A 22,959-nucleotide genomic window follows, 5' to 3' on the forward strand; every position below is an offset into this window, starting at 1 on the left:
TGCTCTTTTTTTTTCCTAAAAATTGACATTTATTCACTTCATAACTTAATTTCTGTCAACTCTGTCAGACACACTGAGAAGCATGCAATTTTAATTTCATCCAAAATTCATCCAACAAGAATGTAAAGTACTCAATTATCTAATAATGGTGTTCAGTAAAGGAGTTAAGTGATAAAACACATTGTCTACATTTTTTTCTGTTTTCACACTATTATAAATTAATTTTTAATTCTCTACCCTCCTTTTTAATATTAAGCATATATAACCAATTTTCTTAGGCAAACAAGACGTCATGTAGTTCAGTTAGTGTTTTAATTATTAACACAATAATTTGAAACAAAGTATAAAATATTTCTTTCAAAATGGACAAAAACCTTCAGCTGACGGTGATGACAAATAACTGATGGAGTTCAATTAAATTTTATTTGTATAGCGCTTTTTACAATAGACATTGTCTCAAAGCAGCTTTACAGAAATATCAACATGGTATACAGATATTAAAGGTGTGAATTTATCCCAACTGAGCAAGCCACTGAGTGGCGACGGTGGCAAGGAAAAACTCCCTAAGGTGTTTTAAGAGGAAGAAACCTTGAGAGGAACCCGACTCAGAAGGGAACCCATCCTCATCTGGGTAACAACAGTTAGTGTGAAAAAGTTCATTATGGATTTATATGAAGTCTGTATGGCCAGCCGTAGTTCCAGCAGTCTGGAATTAGAGAAGATTTGAGCTCCATCCAGAGGCAGAAAGGATCTGGATCTCTAGTATCTCCATAAATTTGTGTGGGGCTCGGCGAAAGGAAAGAGGGAGAAAAAAAATTATTATGACTGCGAAGTAGTAGAACAGAATCTAGTCAGGGTAGACTTGAGTAAACAAATACGTTTTAAGCCTAGACTTAAACACTGAGACTGTGGAGTTGACAAAGTAACATGTATTTTGGAGTGTAAGAATCAAGTAAGATTTAAAATTTTATCAAGACCATTAGCAAATTCCTATGGAATGTCTTTAGTGAGCTCAATGTATTTACACTTGAGGCTAAAGGTCTACATACACCTAGGCTAAAGATATTCAATTTTAATTTTTCACAACTAATTTCATTCCATTAGTTGTTCACAACTAATTTCATTTCATACATTTCCTTTGGCAAGTCAATTAGTACCAATTCACATCAGAGGTAATTTTAAAACCATCTATAAGATATATGTTTATTTTACAGATTTGATTTAATTCACTATATTAGAATTCTAGTGGGTCAAAATATTATATACACCAAGTTGACTGTCCCTTTAAACAGTCCAGAAGATTCCAGAAATTGATGAAATTACTTTTAGAAGGATTGTGCCCTGCGATGGATTGGCATCCTGTCCAGGGTGTACCCTGCCTTTTGCCCGATGCTTCCTGGGATAGGCTCCAGGTTCCCCCGTGACCCTGAAGAAGGATAAGCGGTATAGAAGATGGATGGATGGACTTCTAGAAGCTTCTGTTTGGCCAATTGTCATAATTAGGAATTAACCCGGAGTGCACATGTGGGAGTCCTATATTGCCATGGCCTGATAAGCTTTTGTGCAAGGAAGTAGCCGCCACTCCAGGACCAGGATAAAAAGACCATTCTCTGGTCAGATGAAAAAAAAATAGCTGTTTGGCCATAATGATCAGAACTATGACTGGAAGAAAATAGTGTGTGGCTTTTAATCCACAGATCAGTATCCCAACTGTAAAGCATGGAGGTGGCAGCATCATGCTCTGTGGGTGTTTTGCTATAAAAGGGACTGGTGCACATCAGAAAATAGATGGCATCGTGAGGATGGAGGATTATCTAGAAATACTGAAGCAACACCTCAGGACGTCAACCAGAAAGTTAAAACTTGTTTGCAGCCAGGTCTTCCAGCAGCATAGCTCGACAGTTGTGGCAAAATGGCTTAAATACTATGAAGTCAAAGCTTTGGAGTAGCCTTCACAAAGCCCTAAGCTGAATACCATAGAAAATTAGTGGACTGAGCTGAAAAAAATCATGCCCGAGCAAGAAGTAAGGACTTAGTTACCCTAGTTCCGTCAGGAGGAATAGGCAAAAATTCTGGCAAAGTATTGCGAGAATCTTGTGGAAACCACCAGGCAATAGCACCAAATAGTAACAAATGTTTGACCCACTGAAAATGTGATATAGTGAATAAAGGTTTAAATAAATGTGTACATTATATAATATTGTGAAATGACCTCTTATGGAATTAAAATAAATACTCTAATTGACCCTAAACACAGGAAAAGTATTGAGTTGTAAAATATTGTTTGAATGTCACATCACATGACCCTATCACATGTCTCACCCACACCTGCTTTGTGTTATCCATGATCAGCACCAAGCTTTATAAGTCTAGCTTCTGTGTGTTTCTGTTAAACTTTTCTTGTTTTCGTTGTTAAGCATATGTGTGGTAGTGTGTGCGCTACAGCCTTGCTTATAGTCTTTGTTGTGCCTAGTGTCTCATGTGTGTGTGTGTTTGGTTCTGGTTTCCACAATTTTGGTTGTTTATTTATCTTATTTATTTATGCCTCCATAACGTGACAGTTTAGCCCAGGGGGTATTCCAGAAAGCAGGTTATGCAACTTACCTAGGTAAGTTTACTCAGAGTAAACAAATAACCTCAAATGTCTGTTCCAAAAAATGGAGGAAATTTTCAGGGTATGCAAGTAGCCACAGCAACTTACTATCTGAAGCAGGTTATGTTCCAGGTTAGTTTGTTTCAGAGAGCTGACGGAGCATGGAGTGCACTTTTGAATAGTGTCCTGTGGATGAGGAACAGATTATACAAAATGTGAGAGGGTAATAAGACCACATATAGATGTGTTTTCATATCCGGACGAATAATTAAGGAGCGTTACCATTTTTCACATGAATTGTTAATGTATTTCACAAACCTTTTGAAACCTCACATCGCCAACGTGACACATCGTGGGTCAGTGCTTAACACTGAGCACATTTTATGCATTGCCCTTTGATGGAACCAATATTCCTATTAAAGCTCCTTCAGTCAATGAAGGAGACTATGTTAACAGGAAATCATTCCCTAGCATCAATGTGCAGGTAACAGTAGAATATTGGGTGCTGAATCAAGGTTTAAGGAATTCAATTACTGGCCACTCATTACTGGTCCCCACTAAATAGGTAATATGTGACGCATCCCACCTCATCACCAACATGGAAGTGAAAGAGCCAGGGTCGGTACACAATACCAGAATATTTCGAGGCCCTCTACTCATTATGAAGATGATCAAGAGGAACCTCCAGTTAACCCAGTGGACTAAAGAGATTGCAGGGTGTTAGGTTATGTGATCTGCCAAAAACACTTCTAATTAAAAGACCAATGCATAATGGAACAGTCAAGTGTGGATCATTATTTCTTTATTTCCTGGAATTAAGAAAGACATTTGTATTTATTGCTTTACCATTCAGCAATAAATGACAGAATAATCATCACTAGGGAAATACTTTTACCTAATGTTAGCCAGTGCTTCAGCAATTCAATTTCAAGCCTGACCTTTTTATGTTAGCCTTTTTCCCTCCATTTAAAGTTGCAGAAGTTCCATCTCCATGCCAATTTTTATCATTTGCATTTGAAGATGTACCTTGTACAGCTTCTTTGCAGGCAGCTAGGAAGACAGAATGATAATCCAATATGATTGATATCATAAATGTCTGTAATAAATACACAGACCAAATATTTTTAATCAGGACAACTGCAAACAATTTTTTTTTACTTCCAAGATTCTGTGTGGAGGTAGATGGACCCTCCTCTGTACAGGAATCCCCAGCCATAATAAACAATGAGAAAGGGATCACATTGCAGAAAGGGAATACATTATATGTTATACCTCTGTGGGCCTCCCAGAATCTTTTTTTTGTATCTCTGTTACAGCAGAGCTGGTCTCTTCATCTTCATCCTACAGTGCAAATGACTAATGCTGTTTGGTCTAGCAAACAGAAACAATACCTGAAGACAATAATCATTTTCATCTGTGGTAGGATCTGCTGTTGCAGGAGGGTCAATTAATACAATGTGTCCATAAGCAACTGTAAGAAAATGAAATCAAATGCTCAATACATTCTCAGACATATACAACTAATATACAAAGACATAAGGAACATCTAGTAGGGGCACTACAATTAAGATTGCTGTACACACAATATGCAGTAAAATAAAATAAGCATGCATAATACACGTGAAACATTGCTAATAAAGAGTTATTTTAAAATTCCTGTTTTAGACTGTGGCTGTGTTTTCATCTTGATTGTTTAAGGATAAATCCCTAAATCACTGGAAACTTTATTAAAAAAAAAAAAAAAAAAAAAAAAAAAAAAAATGCCTCTATGCTACACATACATTTTACCAAGCCACTCATATCATGGGAGGTAACTGACTCTGATTAACTGCCCCCTGGTACTGCCCCCTTGATTAAGGGACAGTGCCAGCTGGAGTGAGTGAAAGTGCTGTTGGTCCCCCACCCATTTTATGGGCCTCTGCCTTCTTCCTGTGGCTACATAGAACCTAGAGGAAAGTTATTACAGAAGGTTGGGCCAATTAGCAAGGTTACAATTTAGGAAGTTTTTCATTTTGACTTGGCTCCAAGTTGTTCTGGGTCCAGAAGGATCACACCTGATAAAATATAAAGCCTATTATATCGTTAGTACTATGTACAATGTTAAGAAATTGATAGAGGGCTAAAAGTAAAGGCATATCTATTAAATGTTATGTCACAAGTCTAATAGGATAAATGTTAAATTTTGCATCATAATGAAAGGAAACTTTTCAGATATGTATGAACTTATAAACTCACGCATTGTTACGTGACGCTGACGGAGACAAACGTGGGCAGGCGAGGAGATGACGTGTGACGGACACCAGGTGGAACACGGAACGAGATGAGAGTCGGGATTATGCAGGTAAAACAGGTTGACAGGGGCGTAGGCAAAAGTGTAGTCAAAAGACAAGTGGAAATCGAGAACCGGGAAGACACTTCCAATAATAATCAGGCTTGGTTAACCAACAGAGACGAGGCTGCTGAGCGGTTACTTCGCAAGCGGCTGATGCTAACGAGGCCCTTATATAACTTTAGATGTCTGCAGGTGTTCGTAATCAGAACTCCAGCGAACTCGAGTGCGGGTGTGGCTGGGAAGTGTAGTCCTCTTCCGCCATGTCCCTGGGAGGCACTACACGTTGTGAACTGCAGCGCTGATTTCGCCATGTCGTAACGAGCATTTACTTGATCTGTTACTTTTTTCCAAACCAACTCTCGGTCCGATGCAGCAGTTCCTTTTTTTTTGTTTTGTTTTGTTATATTCCTCATAAACATTCATAATAACCTCTAACTCCGCATCGCTAAGATATGCGGCTCACTTTTTATCACCCTGGGTTTCCATGGCGACTCCTGGACATGGTGATCCATTAACAATGTCATTATTTACTCACCGTGCATGCACGTTAACTCTGAGTTACCTACAGCAGGTTGATTGAACTTACCCCTAACAGGTGTTATGGAACCGGAAAACCCTGAGTAAGCATTGTTTGGGTTAATCAACCTAGAGGTCAGGGTTTATGTAAAGCTAAGTTAACCTTGCTTTCTGGAATACCCCCCAGGTTTATGTAAACATTTGGCCTCAAGTGTAAATACTTTGTTAATTTACACAAGTTCAATCAGGTGTATTAGACCAGACAAGACACAAGAACAGGAATTTGAACCATTATCTAAACCCAAATCTCCAATATCTTTGTTATTAAACTATTTTTTCTAGGGACATTGCAAGACATAAAATAATCATCCCATACTCCCAATGACTGCTTAAGCCAGATTTCTGAACAGGCTTATTGATTATACCCCCACCTCCATTGTTATTAATGGAGTTAAACATGCCTGGCTTGTACAAAAACATCCAGCAGGTTGTAATATTTATGACACAGCCTACTGTTATCTAGCAGGTTAAGAAGCAGCTTACAGCATGTTATAGCTTAAAAATGAATAATTCAAAGACAGAGAAGGCAGATGCACAGTTAATGGCTGTCAGTTATCTTTGGTTGTATTTCTCTCAATTTGTACTTGCAGATCACAGACACAGGAAGCTGTGGGAGGTTTTGTTCATTATGTGAAGACTTGCTGAAAACAGCATGTGTAGCTGCCAGACAAGGCCAACTGTAGATCTCAAGTGAGATTAGTATGTGAGTGTTCAAAATTGTTCAGTGTTAACAAAAAGTGTGTTCTCAATTTTGAGATTAAATGAGTAACTATGTTATGTAGTCAGTTCAATGCGACAAATAGTTGTTAGGATTAAGGTAAAGTTAAGGCAACTTCAACAAGTTTAAGAGAGAAATTCAATTCATGAAGTGGTTTCTACCAAGGTGCCCTGTGACACTGTGCATTGTAAATAGAGCTGTAGGAAAAGGTCTATTGAATGCATTTGAATTCTTTTATATCTTTTCATGCCTTTAGTATAATTAACTGAAAGATACATGTGTTATATTAGCTTTCAAGGAAAGTCCATTTTTATTTTTATACCACCAATAAACATGGAAATAGGGACAAGAGAAACACAAGTGTAAGACAGGAGGAATGTATGTATGTAACCATGATGAATTAGCGCCATCTTTTGGCAAAAATGTCATGGATATTCATTCATTCATTCACCTTCAGTAACTACTTTATCCTTGGTCATATGCTTCATGCTGGTCAGGGTACCAGTGGCTCCAGAGCCTATCTCAGGTACAAAGTGGGAATACACTCTGAATGCGATGCCAGTCCAGTCCACACATGCAGTCAAACCTAGAGCAATTTAGTGTTGCCAGTCCACCTACTGATATGTTTTTGAAAGGAGAATACCAGAGAACCCAGAGGAAAGCCATGTGGACAAAGAAAAACATGCAACAGTCCGTGCAGACAGCAACGCAAGCTCAGGATTAAACAGCACACACTGGAGATGTGAGGGGGCAATACTGCAACACTGCAACACCATGCCTATTCATGGATATATACATATTTTTTGTTTTTTGTTTGTGTAAAACTATTTATTCCTTATTGTAAAATATTTTTTCTAGTATAATGAGCGGATAATTAGGCCATACATTTTTAAAGTTACTTATAGAATATTACTAAAGTTAGTTATAGCAAAAGTAAAATTTTCATGGGAGGAAATCAGAGAACCCAGAGGAAAGCATGGACAATGGACAACAGGGGAATATGTGAAATTCCACACAGACAGCAACCTGAGCTCAGGATCAAATGGTAAACCCTGGAGCTGTGAGGCAATACAGCTGTGAGACCTGTGATGAAAAACCCAAAAACAACAGACAGTGACATCACCAACAACCTCCACAGGGCAGGGATGAAGGTATCACAATCCACTATTTGAAGAAGACTTCGAGAGCTGAAATATAGAGGTCATACCACAAGATGCAGACCACTCATCAGCAGTAAGAATTGGAAAGCCAGATTGGAATTCACAAAGAAATATAGAGATGAGCCACAAAAGGTTTTAAACTGCCATGTCCATCACCACACCTCAACCCAATTGAGCATGCATTTCACCTCCTGAGAATGAAGGGAGAATTCCCACAGAACAAACAACAACTGAAAGAAGCTGCTGTATAACCTGTACAACAATTTTGTGATGTCAGTGGGTTGACAGATTTATGTAGTTATGGCAACCAAGGGATACACTTTACGTTCACTTATTTTAAGATGATCTGTTCCTATAGTTTTGGTCATCTACAAATAGGTGTTATGTTCTGAGTTGTTTAACAGAACTAGATATAAATATCAGGAAATGAAAGCTGAAAATCTGATCTCCAATTCTGATCATCTTTTGACCGAAACCCAAAAGTCTTCGTTGTATAGGAAAAGCAAAAGTATTGGCCTTGCCATTCCAATAATTTCAGAGGGGACTTTAGATGTGTTCTGTGTTTGTGTAAAACCATTTAATCCTTCTTGCAAAATAACACATTTGTACGAGTATAATGAATAGATAATTAGGCCATATAGTTTTAAAGTTACTTATAGCAATTGCAAATTGTTTTAATATATTTTATAAAATAAAATATGTAATTTAATTTACTTTATGAAAATAAAATCTTCATTGTAGCTCAGGTAAACTAATTGTTACTAAGTATTACAGAACTGTTTTTCTGGCTTATATTTTCCTGTTTCTCTAAGGCTTAAAAAAAAAAGGGTGGAATCATCAGCCATGATGGTAGTGAACGGTAAAGAAATAGCTGCAAGACATTGCAAACTCAGCTTGGCTAGTGCAATGAAATTACCAACCTGTGATAACCACTGAGACTCACAGTGAAACAGTCATCCCGATCCAGTTATTAGACCAAGTCCAGTCTTTGGTCAGGTGAGAATGTGTATGCAAGTGTGTACATGGATATCTCTCTGCCAATGCCTACCTTCAGCCAGGTCATGGTTCGTGGTATGAGTTTGTGAAAACAGACAGGTCACCACAGTTTCCTGGATGTGTAGTGGCATGCAACAGAACTGGAATGGTTGCTTGAAGTTGCTGATGTTCCCATGAACTCATAGTGCAAGGCATAAGATACATTAACACAAGTGTGGAACAGACTTCATCTATGATCATTTAAAAAAAAAAACATTTGGCTGTCCTGTCATGCTTTTTGATTCCTTCAATTAATTTTTTTAGGGATCACACATATTTAACAGCTAACTCTGTTGTATGCTTACCATAATTTAGAAAATACCATAATTAAATAGCTTACAATTTTTTCAAGCTTTTTTTTAGGGTTGAGGTTAATTGTTCGTTAAAATCATGCTACTGGTTAAGTACTACATCCTAACAATGACCTATGTATTATCACACTGCATGAACTTCAGTCACGTTGCTCTTCCTGTATGTTTATTGTTTCTACTTCTTATATATGCTCTTCGTCTGTTGTGTAAAGGACTACAATAAAATTTCAATAATATCAGTTAAGTTATTGGGGACAACTTAAACAAGAACACTAATTAAAGTTTACTTAAGAGGTAAGTGACTTGCTACCATGTGTGACCATTACGGCTAAAACATTATTTAGCAGAACATTTTTAATGCTTTGATTGTACCAGAGATATAATCTTTTTTTTTTTTTTTTTTTTTTTGCTAGTTTCAGTTTCAGTGTAAATGGAGGCCATTCACAGTGATTATTATAAATAGGATCACTTTTTTGCAGAATGAATTACACTGGGGTTTTCTCTATTTGAATTGCAAAAGTTGCGGCAAACAGTCACTTTTTGCTGAATTGTTTCGCTTCAAGTCTAATAGATAATCTCTGATATAATATTGAGTTGTTTGATTTTGCTTTAAAAAAAATCACACCATGGATTTAAAGCAGATTAAATAACTTTTTTTTAAAAAATCACAAAACAGGCGAGGTTGCTCTTACACCAGTCACTCACCAAACATATTTTCTTAGATGGTCTTTATTCTGTTTGACTCAGACTGTTGACAAATTAATGGCAACTCTCCAGAGAAAGCACTATATAGTTAACCTCTATCTGGTAAATGTAAGCAGTAATAAGTTACTGTACCTTTCAGCAGAATGTACTGTACTTAATCACACCATCTATGCTCTTAAAAATAAACATGACAGAAAATGCAGTCCTTTTATAGTTTTAATTCCCGTAAGAACGTTTGATTACTTGGTTGTAAAACAATTATTGTCAGTACCGCTAAGACCTAAAAAAAAAATAAAAAAAAAATCTCACCATAAATGTTACTATTATGTGAAGAGATCTTTGAAAATTATTATCCAGCAACTAAAATATTAAAGAAAATGGTTACACAAATTATTATTCTGTTACTGCTTAGGTATTACCCTAATACTCTATTTTACATATATATCACACCTCAAATGTAATAATAATAATAAAAAAAGACAAGACTATATTAAACAGATAAAATTTATATTAGAAAAACACAAGAAATAACAAGCTTTACTTTTAAATAATGCTTTTCTATAGGATATGATGTACAGTAAGCATGTGAATTGTTGCAGAAAGAGAAACATTTCTGAGGCAGAATGAAACTGCCAGGCATGCTGCCTGTGCCCACTCCTTCACCCAGCTAAAGAAAGCTGGTAGCGGTATCCTCTGTGATTCTCAGCCCTTTCCCCAATTAAATATTTATTGCTGAATATATATTAAACTTCTCATGAACATAGTTCATGTCCCTATGACACACAGTATATAAAACAGATTAGTTTAACAAAATGGTGCTATAAGTAATTGGTCAAGATAAATCTCACGAACTTCTGAAAACTCATTTCTGAACTCTCTGTTCAGCTCGGCACGCTCCTGTTTGCGTGAGAACCACCTTTGACAGCCTGCCGAGGTGACTCAGACTAGAATCCTTTTTCTATCTTACACATCTGAGGTATACCGTATATAAAACAGAGGAGTTAAAAATGAGTAAATGTGTCTTGATAAGCATCACTGTTTTTGTTAACCCAACACTAAAGTCTGTCTTCAGTTTGCCAACCTCCACACTTAATCAAACGATCCATGGCAGCTTCTTTCTAAAAGTCATTTTTGTAAACTGACCATTTATCTTCTGCCTCTGAGGCACACTAAATTACACAGATTACTGTAACAATAATGAATCTTAGTAAACATGATCATGTTTTAACAATCCACAACAAAAAAATTCCACACTTTCTTTCTTAAGTGTCTTAAGCGTCTGAGGCACTCACACTTCTAATCCTAGTGATGGACATCCTAAATCTGTCCTTACTTGCCCGTACCTCTTTGGCTACAAAGTAGTAGAATATGGCGTCCAGGCAGCATGTTATATTGGCCAGGTGCAGAGACAACTGTAAAAACAGGGAGATCTTTCTCATGATGTCACACTCAGAGATGATAGATCTGTGCACCAGGAATTGGAGAAAGATTGCAATATGGCATGGTGTGAAGGGCACCAGGAATGCACACAGGCTGCTGTAAATGACCCAGACAGCAGATTTTTTGTCACGAGTTTTTGTGAAGTTTGGATTACGCAGGGTATGGATACACTTTGCTGAGCAATATATTAGCACAAGAGCAGGCAGCAGGAAGCCAAATACTTCCAAACATACAATAAGCACCGGGTGCCATGCTTTATTTGAAAAGCCATGGAAGCAGTGGAAATCCTTCCTCTTTTCATCCTCTTCATGGAACATGTAAACTGGAGAAGTCACTGCTATCACAAACACCCAAATTACCAAACACACAATCCGGACATTTTTCTTGGAACGCAGGTTCTTTGCGTGGAATGGGAGGCATATGCCTATGTAGCGATCCATAGATATGAACATGATAATGTAAATGCTCCCATACATGGCCATGAAGTACAGGCTTTCCAGGAAAGAGCAGAAATGTTTTTTGTTTGCTGACCACTTGTTGTTTGTCGCGTGCATCTTAAAGGGCAGCTGAAGCAACAAGAGCAGGTCCATAACTGCCAAGTTGATCATGTAGATGGTGGATTCAGTCCATTTTTTAAAAACAAAGCAGAACACACAAATTGCAATGGCATTTAGGATGATGCCAAACACAAAGATGGGCACGTAGATGGCCAGCTCCAATGACTGTACGAGCTTGTCCACTTGTTCAGTTGAACAGGTGCTATTGTTGCTCATTGTAACTCTGAGGGAAAGAAAATTTGCTTATAAAAGTCTTCTGATCATTATGTCTCATATACCTACTCACATACATGCATTAAAGATTATATAGTAGTATGAGCAATAGTGAGCAATGACTTATGTACCGTATTTAAATATATGTTTAAATTGAATCACATTTATTCAAATTAATTAGAAAGATTTGTATCTTTAGTTGCTGTTCCTCTTCAATTATTTTTTTTTTTCAGGATAATATAACTGCATTTTATTATTATTATTATTTTATTATTAAATGTAATACAATTTAAATGTTCCCATACTAAATATTCCCATACTGTAACTACATAATAAACTCTATCTAAGTTGTCATTAAATAAAATCAACTCCATTACAAACTCTGTCAAAGGGTAATGAAATCAGTATTGAAGAATGTACACTAAAATTAAAACTAACCAGATTTTTCAACAGTCTGTGTAGAACTTTTGGTGTCAAATTGAAATGAATCTCTAAATTCATTTTAGCTCTATTGGTTTAAAGGTACTTGCATTTGTATCGAATTTGGTTTGTTGATTTGACTTTTCCCCCACTTTTTAAACTTTTCATCAAATTAAGCTTTGTTTAAATACTTTTAGGTCTGCTAATTTAACCCGTCAGAACAATCTTGCCCAAAACAGTCTTAGTGACGTGTGATCAGAGATCATGTGAAAATGACTCAATATAGTGGGAAATTATTTCCCTAACATTTGCCACATTCAATGGTATACCCAGATTTCTCTGATTTATTTCACACAGTCTATATTATATAAACAAGCAACCCAATGCTTTCTGCTAGAAAATATAAGTTGTGCTCAGGCAGCATTTTGTTTAAAATTGGTTGCTCCAATAATATTCAAATATGAGTATAAGCTTATTTATGACATACAGAGTCATGCGTTATAACCCCAGTCTTCCTCTTTTTTTGCATCACACATCTGACTACTTATGACAAAACAGTAATAAAAACGAAAACATTATGTTCTCAAATGGCACAAAGCTGTTGCATTAGTTGATGGAAATATGGTCTAATTTCTTCAGCATGTTTACGCATGAGGAACTGATAGAGGCTTTTGGATGGTGCTTTAGGAACAGAAGTGCAGAGATGTCATTAAGTAACTTTTATGTAATGACTCTAGCCTTTGTTGTGTTTAATTAATACCTGTTCACAGGCATCTATGCCTACGCCTATGAGACCAATGCCAACTATATCTACATATTCAAAACAAAGATTTATGTGTATTTATACTTTGCAAATGCATTGTTGCTTGAGGGACTCTACTCTATGTGTGTTGCCTTGTTTTATTTACTTTTGCTTGCATTATTATGAAATTTTAGATATTAAGGAAGAAATACTTTCAAAAGTACTCCCATCTACTACAGTATATCTAGTTATTTAAAATGTTTAATACAATTCTGCCAGTGCTTACATTATTCAAAACTACTTACCATTTCAACTGACTACTATCGTCCTTATTTGCCAAATGTGTTGAACTACAACGGTTGATTATTATGGTTAAACTCGTTTGTGGTGAAAGTATCATTCAGACAACAACAGTAGCTGTCCAGATTTTTGAACACTACTTTCAGTAGTGTTCAAAAACAGGAACAAATAAACCATTCAAATAAATCTACCCACAAACAAAATGAGGGACTTTTATATTTACTTTTACCTGTCAAATGGTTCAAATTCTAACTTGAATATTAAATAATAAATATTGTTTAACAAAGTAAATCTTACCAATGTAAATGTGCTCTGATGTGAGTGTCTGACACTTTCCTGAGAGCTGACTGTGGCGTCAGATAAAAACACTTCTTCTTTTAAACTATGTAACCACATCCTTGGTATGAGAAACCTACTGGTGCCCATGCCTACAAAACCTGCAAGAACATGTTTAGAACAGCAAACTGTTTGTTTAAATCAAGTGTACATATATACATGTTAGATTCAATATCCAAGTGACGTTAAAATATATTATATACTCTCATTTTACATCAAACCCATGAAAACTGATAAATGCCATTAGATTCATGGATTTTTATTGTAATCAGCAAGTAATTAGCACATTTAAGCACAAACGCCAGCATAGTACAACATAATCTGGGCACTATGGCCTCATTTATGATGAATTGATTTAAACAATATATAAAAAATGGATAAACTATAATGCTTAGCAACATACTACTGCCATTTTGGTGTGGTGCTTAAAATGTTAACTAGTAATATTGAGATAAATGGATTCTGGCTGCTATATGGGATCAGTCTACCATGTATTTGTGTAAACGTCAAATGAAAATGGAACAGTTGTGTAACTGCAGTGACTAAATGGGTTGTGAAAGTCAAACCTAACCAACCTGAAAAAGCACTTCATTACTTATGTACACTTGTGTGTGTATATTAAAAGCAGAATTTCCAGTGTATTATTAACCGTACCTCTGCCAATCAGAACAGCATGAGTTTGTCTGGCCATGGATTCCACATGTTGCTTGATGTACAAGTGTTCATGAGATGAATTTGAGTTTGGGATTTATATCAACAGTGGTGTAATATTTTTAACTAGATACATCACCATGACAATATTTTTTATGAAACACCTAACCTGGTTAGGGTCTTATTCACTCTTAACATGCACAATTAGACCATTTCTGTATTAAAGAATGAACATTTGTGAAACCTAACACACTTATTGGCATAAATTTTCTTCTGCACTCAATTGTACTTAGAAGACTCAACTGTGTTACTCCTTACATATGTTCAACACTTATATCATGTTTCCTGGCTACATGTCCACTCTTGCCATAAGTTGGAGGAAGAAGCTGACTGCTGAGCAGTGGACACCATGAGGACATGGACAAAGAAAAAAAAGACACCTTGGATGGGCAACTTGCTTGATGATGCTGATGCTGATGATGATGATGATGGTGGTGGTGGTTTTGGTGGGGAGGTGATGGAGGAAGACAAAGAAGATAAATAAAGTACAGTAACTTGCCACTGTCCTCAGTTTGGTAAATATGTGTGGAAGGTAGATTATGTGTAGGCCGTTTATGATAATATATTGTACCAATGTTTTTGTCTTAGTTATTTAGTTTCTCAGACCTTTCCTTCTTAACCTTGAAATGGAGCAATGTAATATTTACTCCCTATTCTCCATTATGTCAGACTGTGTTGTTGAATACATAATCACTGATTACATCATGCAAATTTGAGATATAGATATTGTTTACATTATGAATGTGTTTTACAGATCTATATGTTCATATATGTTAAACATAACCTGTAATATAGCCTGATTATCAAAAGTTAACAACTTGATGGGAATTTAACATAATGCATCTTATTATGGTTCATATCTTCTGTTTTGACTCAACTCTCTTCCGTTCACTCGCGCGGGCGAGGCAGGTAACTGCGATTGGCCAAATGCTGAGTTTGGCCACTCTGAAATGTCTACTTTTCCCTGGGAATCCTTGATGCTTCAATTTTGGCTGAGTTTACATACAATCTGTTTTTATTTATTTGGTTTTTTTAGATTTCAGGTTTTGAGATTTGGATTTATGGTTCTGATTATTAATTTTTTTAAACTCAAAACTGTAACTGTAATTTTCAATTATATGTTTTAAAGGCAAATCTTACCCATAGCAAGTTCAAAGAAACACTGCCAAAAAATGTACATTTATTAAATACTACTTTAAGTTACCATGTTAATTTACATGCATTCAATTAACTGATATTTATATAATTCATATATTTGAAATGCTCAGAGGGCGCGCGGTGGCTTATTGGTTAGCACGTTCGCCTCACACCTCCAGGGTTGGGGGTTTGATTCCCACCATGGCCCTGTGTGTGTGGCGTTTGCATGTTCTCCCCATGCTGTGGGGGTTTCCTCCAGGTACTCCGGTTTCCTCCCCCAGTTCAAAGACATGCATGGTAAGCTGATTGGCATGTCCAAAATGTCCGTAGTGTGTGAATGTGTATGTGATTGTGCCCTGCGATGGATTGGCACCCTGTCCAGGGTGTACCCCGCCTTGTGCCCGATGCTCCCTGGGATAGGCTCCAGGTTCCCTGTGACCCTGAAAAGGATAAGTGGTATAGAAGATGGATGGAAATGTTCAGATATTTTTGTCAGCTTAAGTTGGTTGTAAGTGTTTCTCCCACTCCCCCCCAAAAAAAACATGTCAGTAGGTGAATTAATTATGCCTAGGTGTAAAAGTGTGTGTATGTATAGTGTACTGAGATGGACTGGCATCCCATTCCATCCGATCTTGTGTCCAGAGTTCTTGGGATAGGCTCCGGAGTGGTTACTGAAGAAGAACGAATGAAGGAATGGAAGCAGACTGAACATTTTCAGTAGTCTTTCACTTGAACATTTTTGAGTGAATAATTGAAAAACAATGTTATATATTCACATCAAATTCTTGATGTTCCTGATAACAAACTCTTACTGCAGAAATCGCACATGTTGGCCTTATATAAACACAAGAGGACTTTTCAAAGCATCAGTACCGAGACAAATATCTCGATAATAGTCTTGATATTACTTGATACTGGCTTGAAAAGAAAATCAGTGGTGTGACCCATCCCTAATGTTAAACCTGCTTACTGAGGCGGACAGGTGGTATGACATACAGTGGTCAATGCTTTCCCCATCCGGGCATTTTTCAGGAAACGCGTGGTCATGTGACACTTTCTCAGCCATCTTGTGGATACGCAAAGAGCGACAACTCGTACCCAAACTCATCGCTGTCAGTTAAAAGCAGAGGTAAGACAGCGAGGTTAGTGTACACAGGTTTGCTGTAAAAGAAAGCGTAGCTGAGTATTATGTTGATTCCAGTGGTGTACGGCCCCCCAAATGCAGGGACTGAAGTCGTTAAGCCGAGATGTTGTTACCCCGCATGGTTGTTTCATGGCCCTGAAGCCTCGGGCTCAATTGTGCTCGGCTAACGCATAGGAGTAGAGTGACGCTGGTGTAGCTGTAGTCAGGAAACTTGTAGCTAATGTTCGTAGCCGTGTAGCCATAAAACCCCACGGTAGGCCGCACGAAGAATTGTATGGTTTAACTCGTATCAAATCTTGATTATGTTTTACTTAACGCTGCTATTTAATAAATGTTATGCCTTTCGTTAAGAGTGATTAATGCTGACAGACGTGTTGTAGTTAGCTAATGAAGTGTACAGCTGGCACAAAAGTCACCACGGCACTGATTTAACTTGAAGCTAATGTACGATAGCATGACGCGCAAACCAGCAAGTAACCACAGCCTTCTAATAGCTTACACTCTATAGATAAAGTGTTCAGACCGTGCGTTAGGCATTTATATCTCTGTGTCTTGGTGACCTTTCAAACAATAACGCTGGTGAATTAGAAACTGACTTATTAATGCTGTACTTGAACTAGCAGTGTTGGTTAGCTAGCTATCTAGCACATGGATGCTAGCTAGTTATCTGATGTAAGCATTTACAAAATTTGCTATATATATTTATTAATTACATCTTGCGTGTTGGTTGACTGATTTTACTGGTAGCCAGAACAACTGAGAAATCGACAGTCATCAAGGTTTTTAAGCGTCGATTATCTTAGCTAGCTGTATTAGTCTTTCAGATAAGTAGCTAGCATTACGACTGACATCTGCCAGCTCTACACGTCTATATGTAGGTGAGCTCGTCACTATATACTGGTGTTCTAGTTGAAATGGTGGCCTAAGTACACGTCATGTCAGTATGTGGGTTTTAACTCGGTCAAGTCACTTCATTCAGTTTGCTGACTTGGTCAGTTGGTGATGGTGGAATCCTAAACGGCCAAACTATCCCTTCATATCCCGTGTAGTGCACTTACACAGGGAGTAGGGCCTGTCTGTATTTAGTTACTTTAGCTACACACTTGTCTGCCTCCCTGGGTTGATTGCCTAGTCAAAGTAGTCTCACGCTTTCGTTTTTTTTTTTTTCCTTCAAGTGGATACATTGGCAGTGAACTAAACACTGCTTATTTAGCCTTTTAGCTACTCTGTGTGTCTGAGAGTAAAGGAACATCACGGGTAGCAATTTGAACCGCGCTGAGAAGTTTGATTTATTTAGGAAGACACCTGTTAGCTTGAAGTTGACAGCTTTACAGCTGTCAGCAGTTGTTGAGGTAGAACGCACTAACACACTGCGTATAGAGAAGATATCGACATTTGCCTCATAAATCAAGTTAGTTTCAGCTTTTTCATTAGATTATTTTCATCTATACTGCAACGATAAGTGCTTGATTCCAGGATACTGCTGGATCTTAATGTTGTGTAAAAAAAAAAAAAAAAATTAAATTGTTTGCATTGTTTTCAATGTGGTCTGTTAACGTTCTGATTAATCATGTGAAATGATTAGCACCATCTCATGTCTTTTGGTCCATGTTGTGTTTTTTTTATTATTCTGATTTGAGAGCCAAATGTAAAATACATTAAAAATGAAACTCATGTTTAAATGTAACAGGCTGCTCGCTCATGTGGAGAGTAACAGCATTTGTGCTCAACAGGGCATGTCTGAGGTGATTTCAAATCTTTGAGTCTTTCCAAGTTTATTGTCCTCAAAAGCATCACACGTTTGGTAAGGAACGGTTAACAAGTTTTTTTTGTTTGCTTGTTTAAAAAAAAAAAAAAATGTAATTCAGTTTGTTGTCTCCATGATATTGGAAGAAGTTAGAATTACAATCCGAAGAAACAAGTTGTTGGTAATTGTAAGTGAGTTGCTTATTTGCGGTGTGTGTTGGATGCAGATTTATGTTGAATCACTTCATGTAAGTGTCAGGTTTCTTGCAATTGGTTGAAAATGTAACCTGTAACTAGTTGCGTGTAAAACCAGCCGGAGTGAGAAGTTTACATCTATGGTAAAAATTTGATGACTCCAGACTAGAGGTGTGTGCAGGATTTTTTCATTTTTTAAATGCAAATTCTGCCTGCCCCAATAGAAAGTTTTACTAATCCCACCGTCTCCTGCAGTTTGTACTTCCACCGTATTTTTTATAATGAACTTAAAGAAATGAGACGTTTACACTACCAAGACTCTAAGTGGACTTAGCGGATATAGGCAGCTATGTTTTCTGGGGGAAAAAACCCCCAAACTCTGTAAATATTATTTTTAGCTTAAATGTTCCGTATTAGACTCGTGATATAGATTTTTCCCTGCTTGAAATTGACCATTTTATGAAGTTGTGGTAAATTATGTATTTTTTGTCAATAGGAAAACAAACATTTCCACCATTTCCGGTTAGAGGAGAGTACCGGGCATGTAAGAATATTATCATCTGTGCAGTCGAGAACTGCTTACCTGTGCTGTGTCCAGTTTTGACTCTCCGGCAGAATCCGGCTCTCTGTGTGTTACAGAGTAGGCATAATTAATTCTGCATGTTTACTCTAGTTTCCATTGAGTACATACATTAGGAACCTGAAATCTTGAGTAAATATGTAGTATAGTTATGCCAAATTGCAAATGACTTCCTTTTCTTAATCTTGGCACTCTAGGGTATAACATGCTGGCATTGTACATCCTAGGAAGTGCACTACATAGTACATACTATGTAAGAGCCACAGAAAAGACTTCTGTGGAAGAGCAGAACGTAGAGTATTTTCCTGTCCAGCAGCTGAGAAAGCACATGAGTCCCATTACATGCTATAGAGTAGCTGCTTATGTGCCAATAGACTAACTAGGCTAATGTGTACCTTTTATGACAAGCCATCCCACCATTATATTGATTTATTGATTATCTCATAACAGCATGTTAAGGTCTGGGATATAATGGACGGTAAGCAAACAGTCGGTTCCTGTAGTTGATGTATTGAGTGCAGGAGAAACCGGCAGCCGTGAGGACCTGAGTGACTTTCACAAATCGTTATGGTCAGATGACTGGGTCGGTGCATCCACAAAAAAGTTTCTGGGGTTCCTGGTTAGCAGTGGTGGTCACCTACTGACAGTGGTTTCACCCTCCTTGGAGGGTGAACAAACCGGTCACAAACCGGTGACAGGGCGTTGTGCGCCGTTTACCTGGGGAAGTGAGGGCACCGGCATGCACTGTGGGAAGGAGACAAGCCACTAAAACGAGTGTGATGCTATGTGCATTGTTTTGCTGGGAAACCCTGGGTTTGCCCATTCACGTGGAAGTCAGTTTGACACGTGCTGCCTACCTAAATGTGCTACAGACCTGGTACAACCCTTCATGACAGATGTATTCCTGATGGCAGTGGCTTCTTTCAGCAGGATAATGTGCCTTGCCACACTGCACTCATTGCTCGGGAGTGGTTTGACGAACATGACGAAAAGTTTAAGGTGTTGCCCTGGCCTCAAAATTTGCCAGTTCTTGATCCAATTGCTCATCTGTGCGATGTGCTACAACAATAAGTCCAAGCTGCAGTGGCTCCACCTCACAACTTACAGGACTTGGAGGATCTTCTGCTAACGTCCTGGTGCCAGATATCACAGGGGCACCTTTAGAGGTCTTGTACAGTCCGTGTCTCAGCAGGTCAGAGCGCTTTTGGTGGGAAACAACATATTAGGTGGCTGGTCATAATATTTTGACTAATTGTTGTACGTATAGACAGAAAATACTTGTATCCTTATATGAATGATGGCTTTATAACACAGTTTATTTATATAGTATACACAAATGTGGAAAATAATATGAACGTGTTCAACTATAAGGTGTTGAAGTCATGTCAGGAAAGTAGACCTAATGTTGCTTGTTAAACAGGTGCATCTCAAAAAATGTTAATATTGTGGAAAAGTTAATTTCTTTTCCCATAATTTAATTCAAAAAGTGGGTCTATCATATATTCTAGATTAATTACACATAAAGTGAAATTTCAAGCTTCTTTTGTTTTAATCTGGATGTTTACGGTTTACAGCTCATGGAAATAATAAAAAAAAATCGGGTATCTCAAAATATTAGAATAAAGAATTTATTATACAGAAATGTTGATCTTCTGAAAAGTATGTTAATTTATGGACACAGTATTTGGTCAGGGCTCCTTTTGCACAAATTACTGCATCAATGCAGTGAGTCATGGAGGCAATCAGCCTGTGGCACTGCTGAGGTGTTCGGGAAGCCCAGGTTGCATTGATAGCAGCCTTCAACTTGTCTGTATTGTTGTGTCTGGTGTCTCTCATAGATTCTCTATGGGGTTCAGGTCAGGCGAGTTGGCTGGCCAATCAAGCACAGTAATACCATGGTCAGCAAACCAGTTACTAATAGTTTTGGCACTATGGGCAGGTGCCAAGTCTTGCTGGGAAAGGAAATCAGCATCTCCAGAAAGCTTGTCAGCAGTTGGAAGCATGAAGTGCTGTAAAATTTCCTGGTAGACTCTCGACTTGAGAAAACACAGTGGAGCAACACCAGCAGATGACATGGCACCCTGAATCATCACTGACTGGAAATTTCACACTGGACTTCAAGCAGGTTGGATTCTGTGCCTCTGCACTCTTCCTCCAGTCTCTGGGACCTTGATTTCCAAATGAAATGCAAACTTTACTTTCAACTGAAAACTAGGACTTTGGACCACTGAGCAACAGTGTTTTTAGCCAAAAGGTGTTTTGAGTTAATTAGCTGATTAGAGCTCTTCTCAGGTCATCATTGCTGTATAATAAATTCTTTATTGTAATATTTTTGAGATACCGGATTTTTCCAGTTTCTCATTTCCATGAGCTGTAGCCATAATCAGGATGGAAAAAAAGCTTGAAATATTTCATTTTGTGTAATGAATCTAGAATATATGAAAGTTCTACTTTTTTAATTAAATTATGCGAAAAAACTAACTTTTCCATGATATTCAAATTTTTTGAGATGCACCTGTAATTTATTTTTTGCCGTTATTGTGCAAAATAAATAAAGGAGAAAACTGTATCAGTTTTCTCCTTTAAGTAGATCTGTTGTGTAGGCAACACACAAGCTTCTGTTCGGGTTTTTTTTTTGTTTTACTGGGACAGAAAAGCGGGCCAGCACAGCACCTTCTCAGCTATGACCACCTCTATGTCTGGCTTTACAAATGCAGATAAATTGTGTGTGTATTGCCTGTTCTTTATAAATAGTTGTCTGGTAGACATACTTTTAACTGGTTCCTGACACAACAGGAACTTTGGTTTGCTTCCCACAAAAACCAAAGAAAGAAAACAGCTTGCTGTCTGCTGACGTTTGCCAAAGTTTTGATTTGATGAACGTAATCCGCTTCATGGTTGTGCGACCTCAACACTCTGCCATGTGCATGTAATAGAGATTGTGCGGTGCTATTATTTACAACTTGTAAGATCACGTTCTGATAAAAAACTGTGATAAAAATGATTTGTGAAGTCCTGGCTAAACACTGGCTAAATGGTGCACATGGTTTCAATGAGCACACCCTATCCTAATTGGGTGAGTCCTTAAAATAGCTTTGGCTACAGCAGCAGCAGTCTAGGCATTGAGGTCAGTCTTTAGGAAATGAACTCTGTCAATGCTTTTGAGCAAAATGAATAGCACAGTAATTGCTTATTACTATCTTTGTGTAACCTTAAGCCTGGAAGTCTGGAGAGTTTTATTGTTAACTAGCCTACAAGATAACACTGAAACGGTTCAGCTTTCAAGTTCAGCTTTATTGCCATTGTCAGAATACAAGTACAAAGGCAGTGAAAGGCAGTTCACATCCAAAGAGTAGTGCAAATAGCAAATAAGTAAAATGAAAGGAATAAGGTTATAGTGCAATAAGTTGCGATAACAGTGTACAGGTAATGAATCATACCAGTAATGCAAATGGCAATTGGGTTAATTGAAATAAACAGGAGTTATGATGTGGTCAATTGAGCGAGCTAGTATACAGATAGATTCAATGCAATATGCTACAGTAGACGCATACACTGGATTACTGTAAGTGTAGATGTGCAAATAGTAATACTGTGCAAATAACAGCCAGATTATGCTGATTATATTATATAACCAGACCTGCCAACCATTATGAATTTTGCGTAAGCCATGACTTACGCAAGTCATGCTAGTACATATGCCAGCACGAGTTAACGCTAAAAAAAATGCCACAAGAGCAGTACTTTTCTCATTAATAAAATGGTAGCTGAGCCAGTCAGCATGTAAACGTGTAATGATTTGTGCAGGTGTTTTGAATTCTCTGATATTAACAGACACTTCCTGGAAGCCGCAGTACCCTTCCCCCATGTTCTTGACTCCTGCTGTGCACCCGCTTTCTGTCAAGGCTGCTGGAGAATATTTTGAGTTCAATAATATGAAATAAAGAACAGACTCTGATTGATGGCTTATCTAACATCGTACATGTATGTATTTCGCATCAGTTTATT

The 22,959-nt window shown here is 37.5% G+C and overlaps 2 protein-coding genes and 1 long non-coding RNA gene across 7 annotated transcripts in view; 1 reads left to right on the forward strand and 2 right to left on the reverse strand.

The window, feature by feature from the left end:
• Nucleotides 1–393: 393 nt before the first annotated feature.
• On the reverse strand, nt 394–4,952 carry LOC124629293 (uncharacterized). Its single transcript, XR_006984248.2, has 3 exons — nt 4,829–4,952; nt 3,532–4,064; nt 394–2,779 (listed from the first exon to the last, which is right to left on the reverse strand). It is a non-coding gene; the product is annotated as an uncharacterized LOC124629293 (long non-coding RNA).
• Nucleotides 4,953–9,628: 4,676 nt separating this feature from the next.
• LOC108280605 (G-protein coupled receptor 55) lies at nt 9,629–13,489 on the reverse strand. Its single transcript, XM_017495770.2, has 2 exons — nt 13,400–13,489; nt 9,629–11,650 (listed from the first exon to the last, which is right to left on the reverse strand). Exon 2 carries the CDS (start codon nt 11,641–11,643, stop codon nt 10,702–10,704), a length of 942 nt encoding a protein of 313 aa, XP_017351259.1. The 5' UTR covers nt 11,644–11,650; nt 13,400–13,489; the 3' UTR covers nt 9,629–10,701.
• Nucleotides 13,490–16,306: 2,817 nt separating this feature from the next.
• Nucleotides 16,307–22,959, forward strand: part of gigyf2 (GRB10 interacting GYF protein 2) — a 44,579-nt gene continuing 37,926 nt past the window's right edge. For 3 of the 5 annotated variants that reach the window (XM_017495766.3, XM_017495767.3, XM_047162431.2), the window contains exon 1: nt 16,307–16,415. The gene's annotated coding sequence lies outside the window, so the exon portion shown is untranslated. Of the gene's footprint in view, nt 16,429–18,163; nt 18,235–22,959 lie in introns of those variants that run through there. The other 2 variants (XM_017495769.3, XM_017495768.2) reach the window with 2 other exon arrangements.

Source organism: Ictalurus punctatus, chromosome 20 (genome assembly GCF_001660625.3).
Source record: "Ictalurus punctatus breed USDA103 chromosome 20, Coco_2.0, whole genome shotgun sequence".
Classification (NCBI taxonomy): domain Eukaryota; kingdom Metazoa; phylum Chordata; class Actinopteri; order Siluriformes; family Ictaluridae; genus Ictalurus; species Ictalurus punctatus.

Coding starts and splice junctions, on each gene's coding strand:
- LOC108280605 (XM_017495770.2), bottom strand. CDS start 11,643: ATGAGCAACAATAGCACCTGTTCAACTGAACAAGTGGACAAGCTCGTA.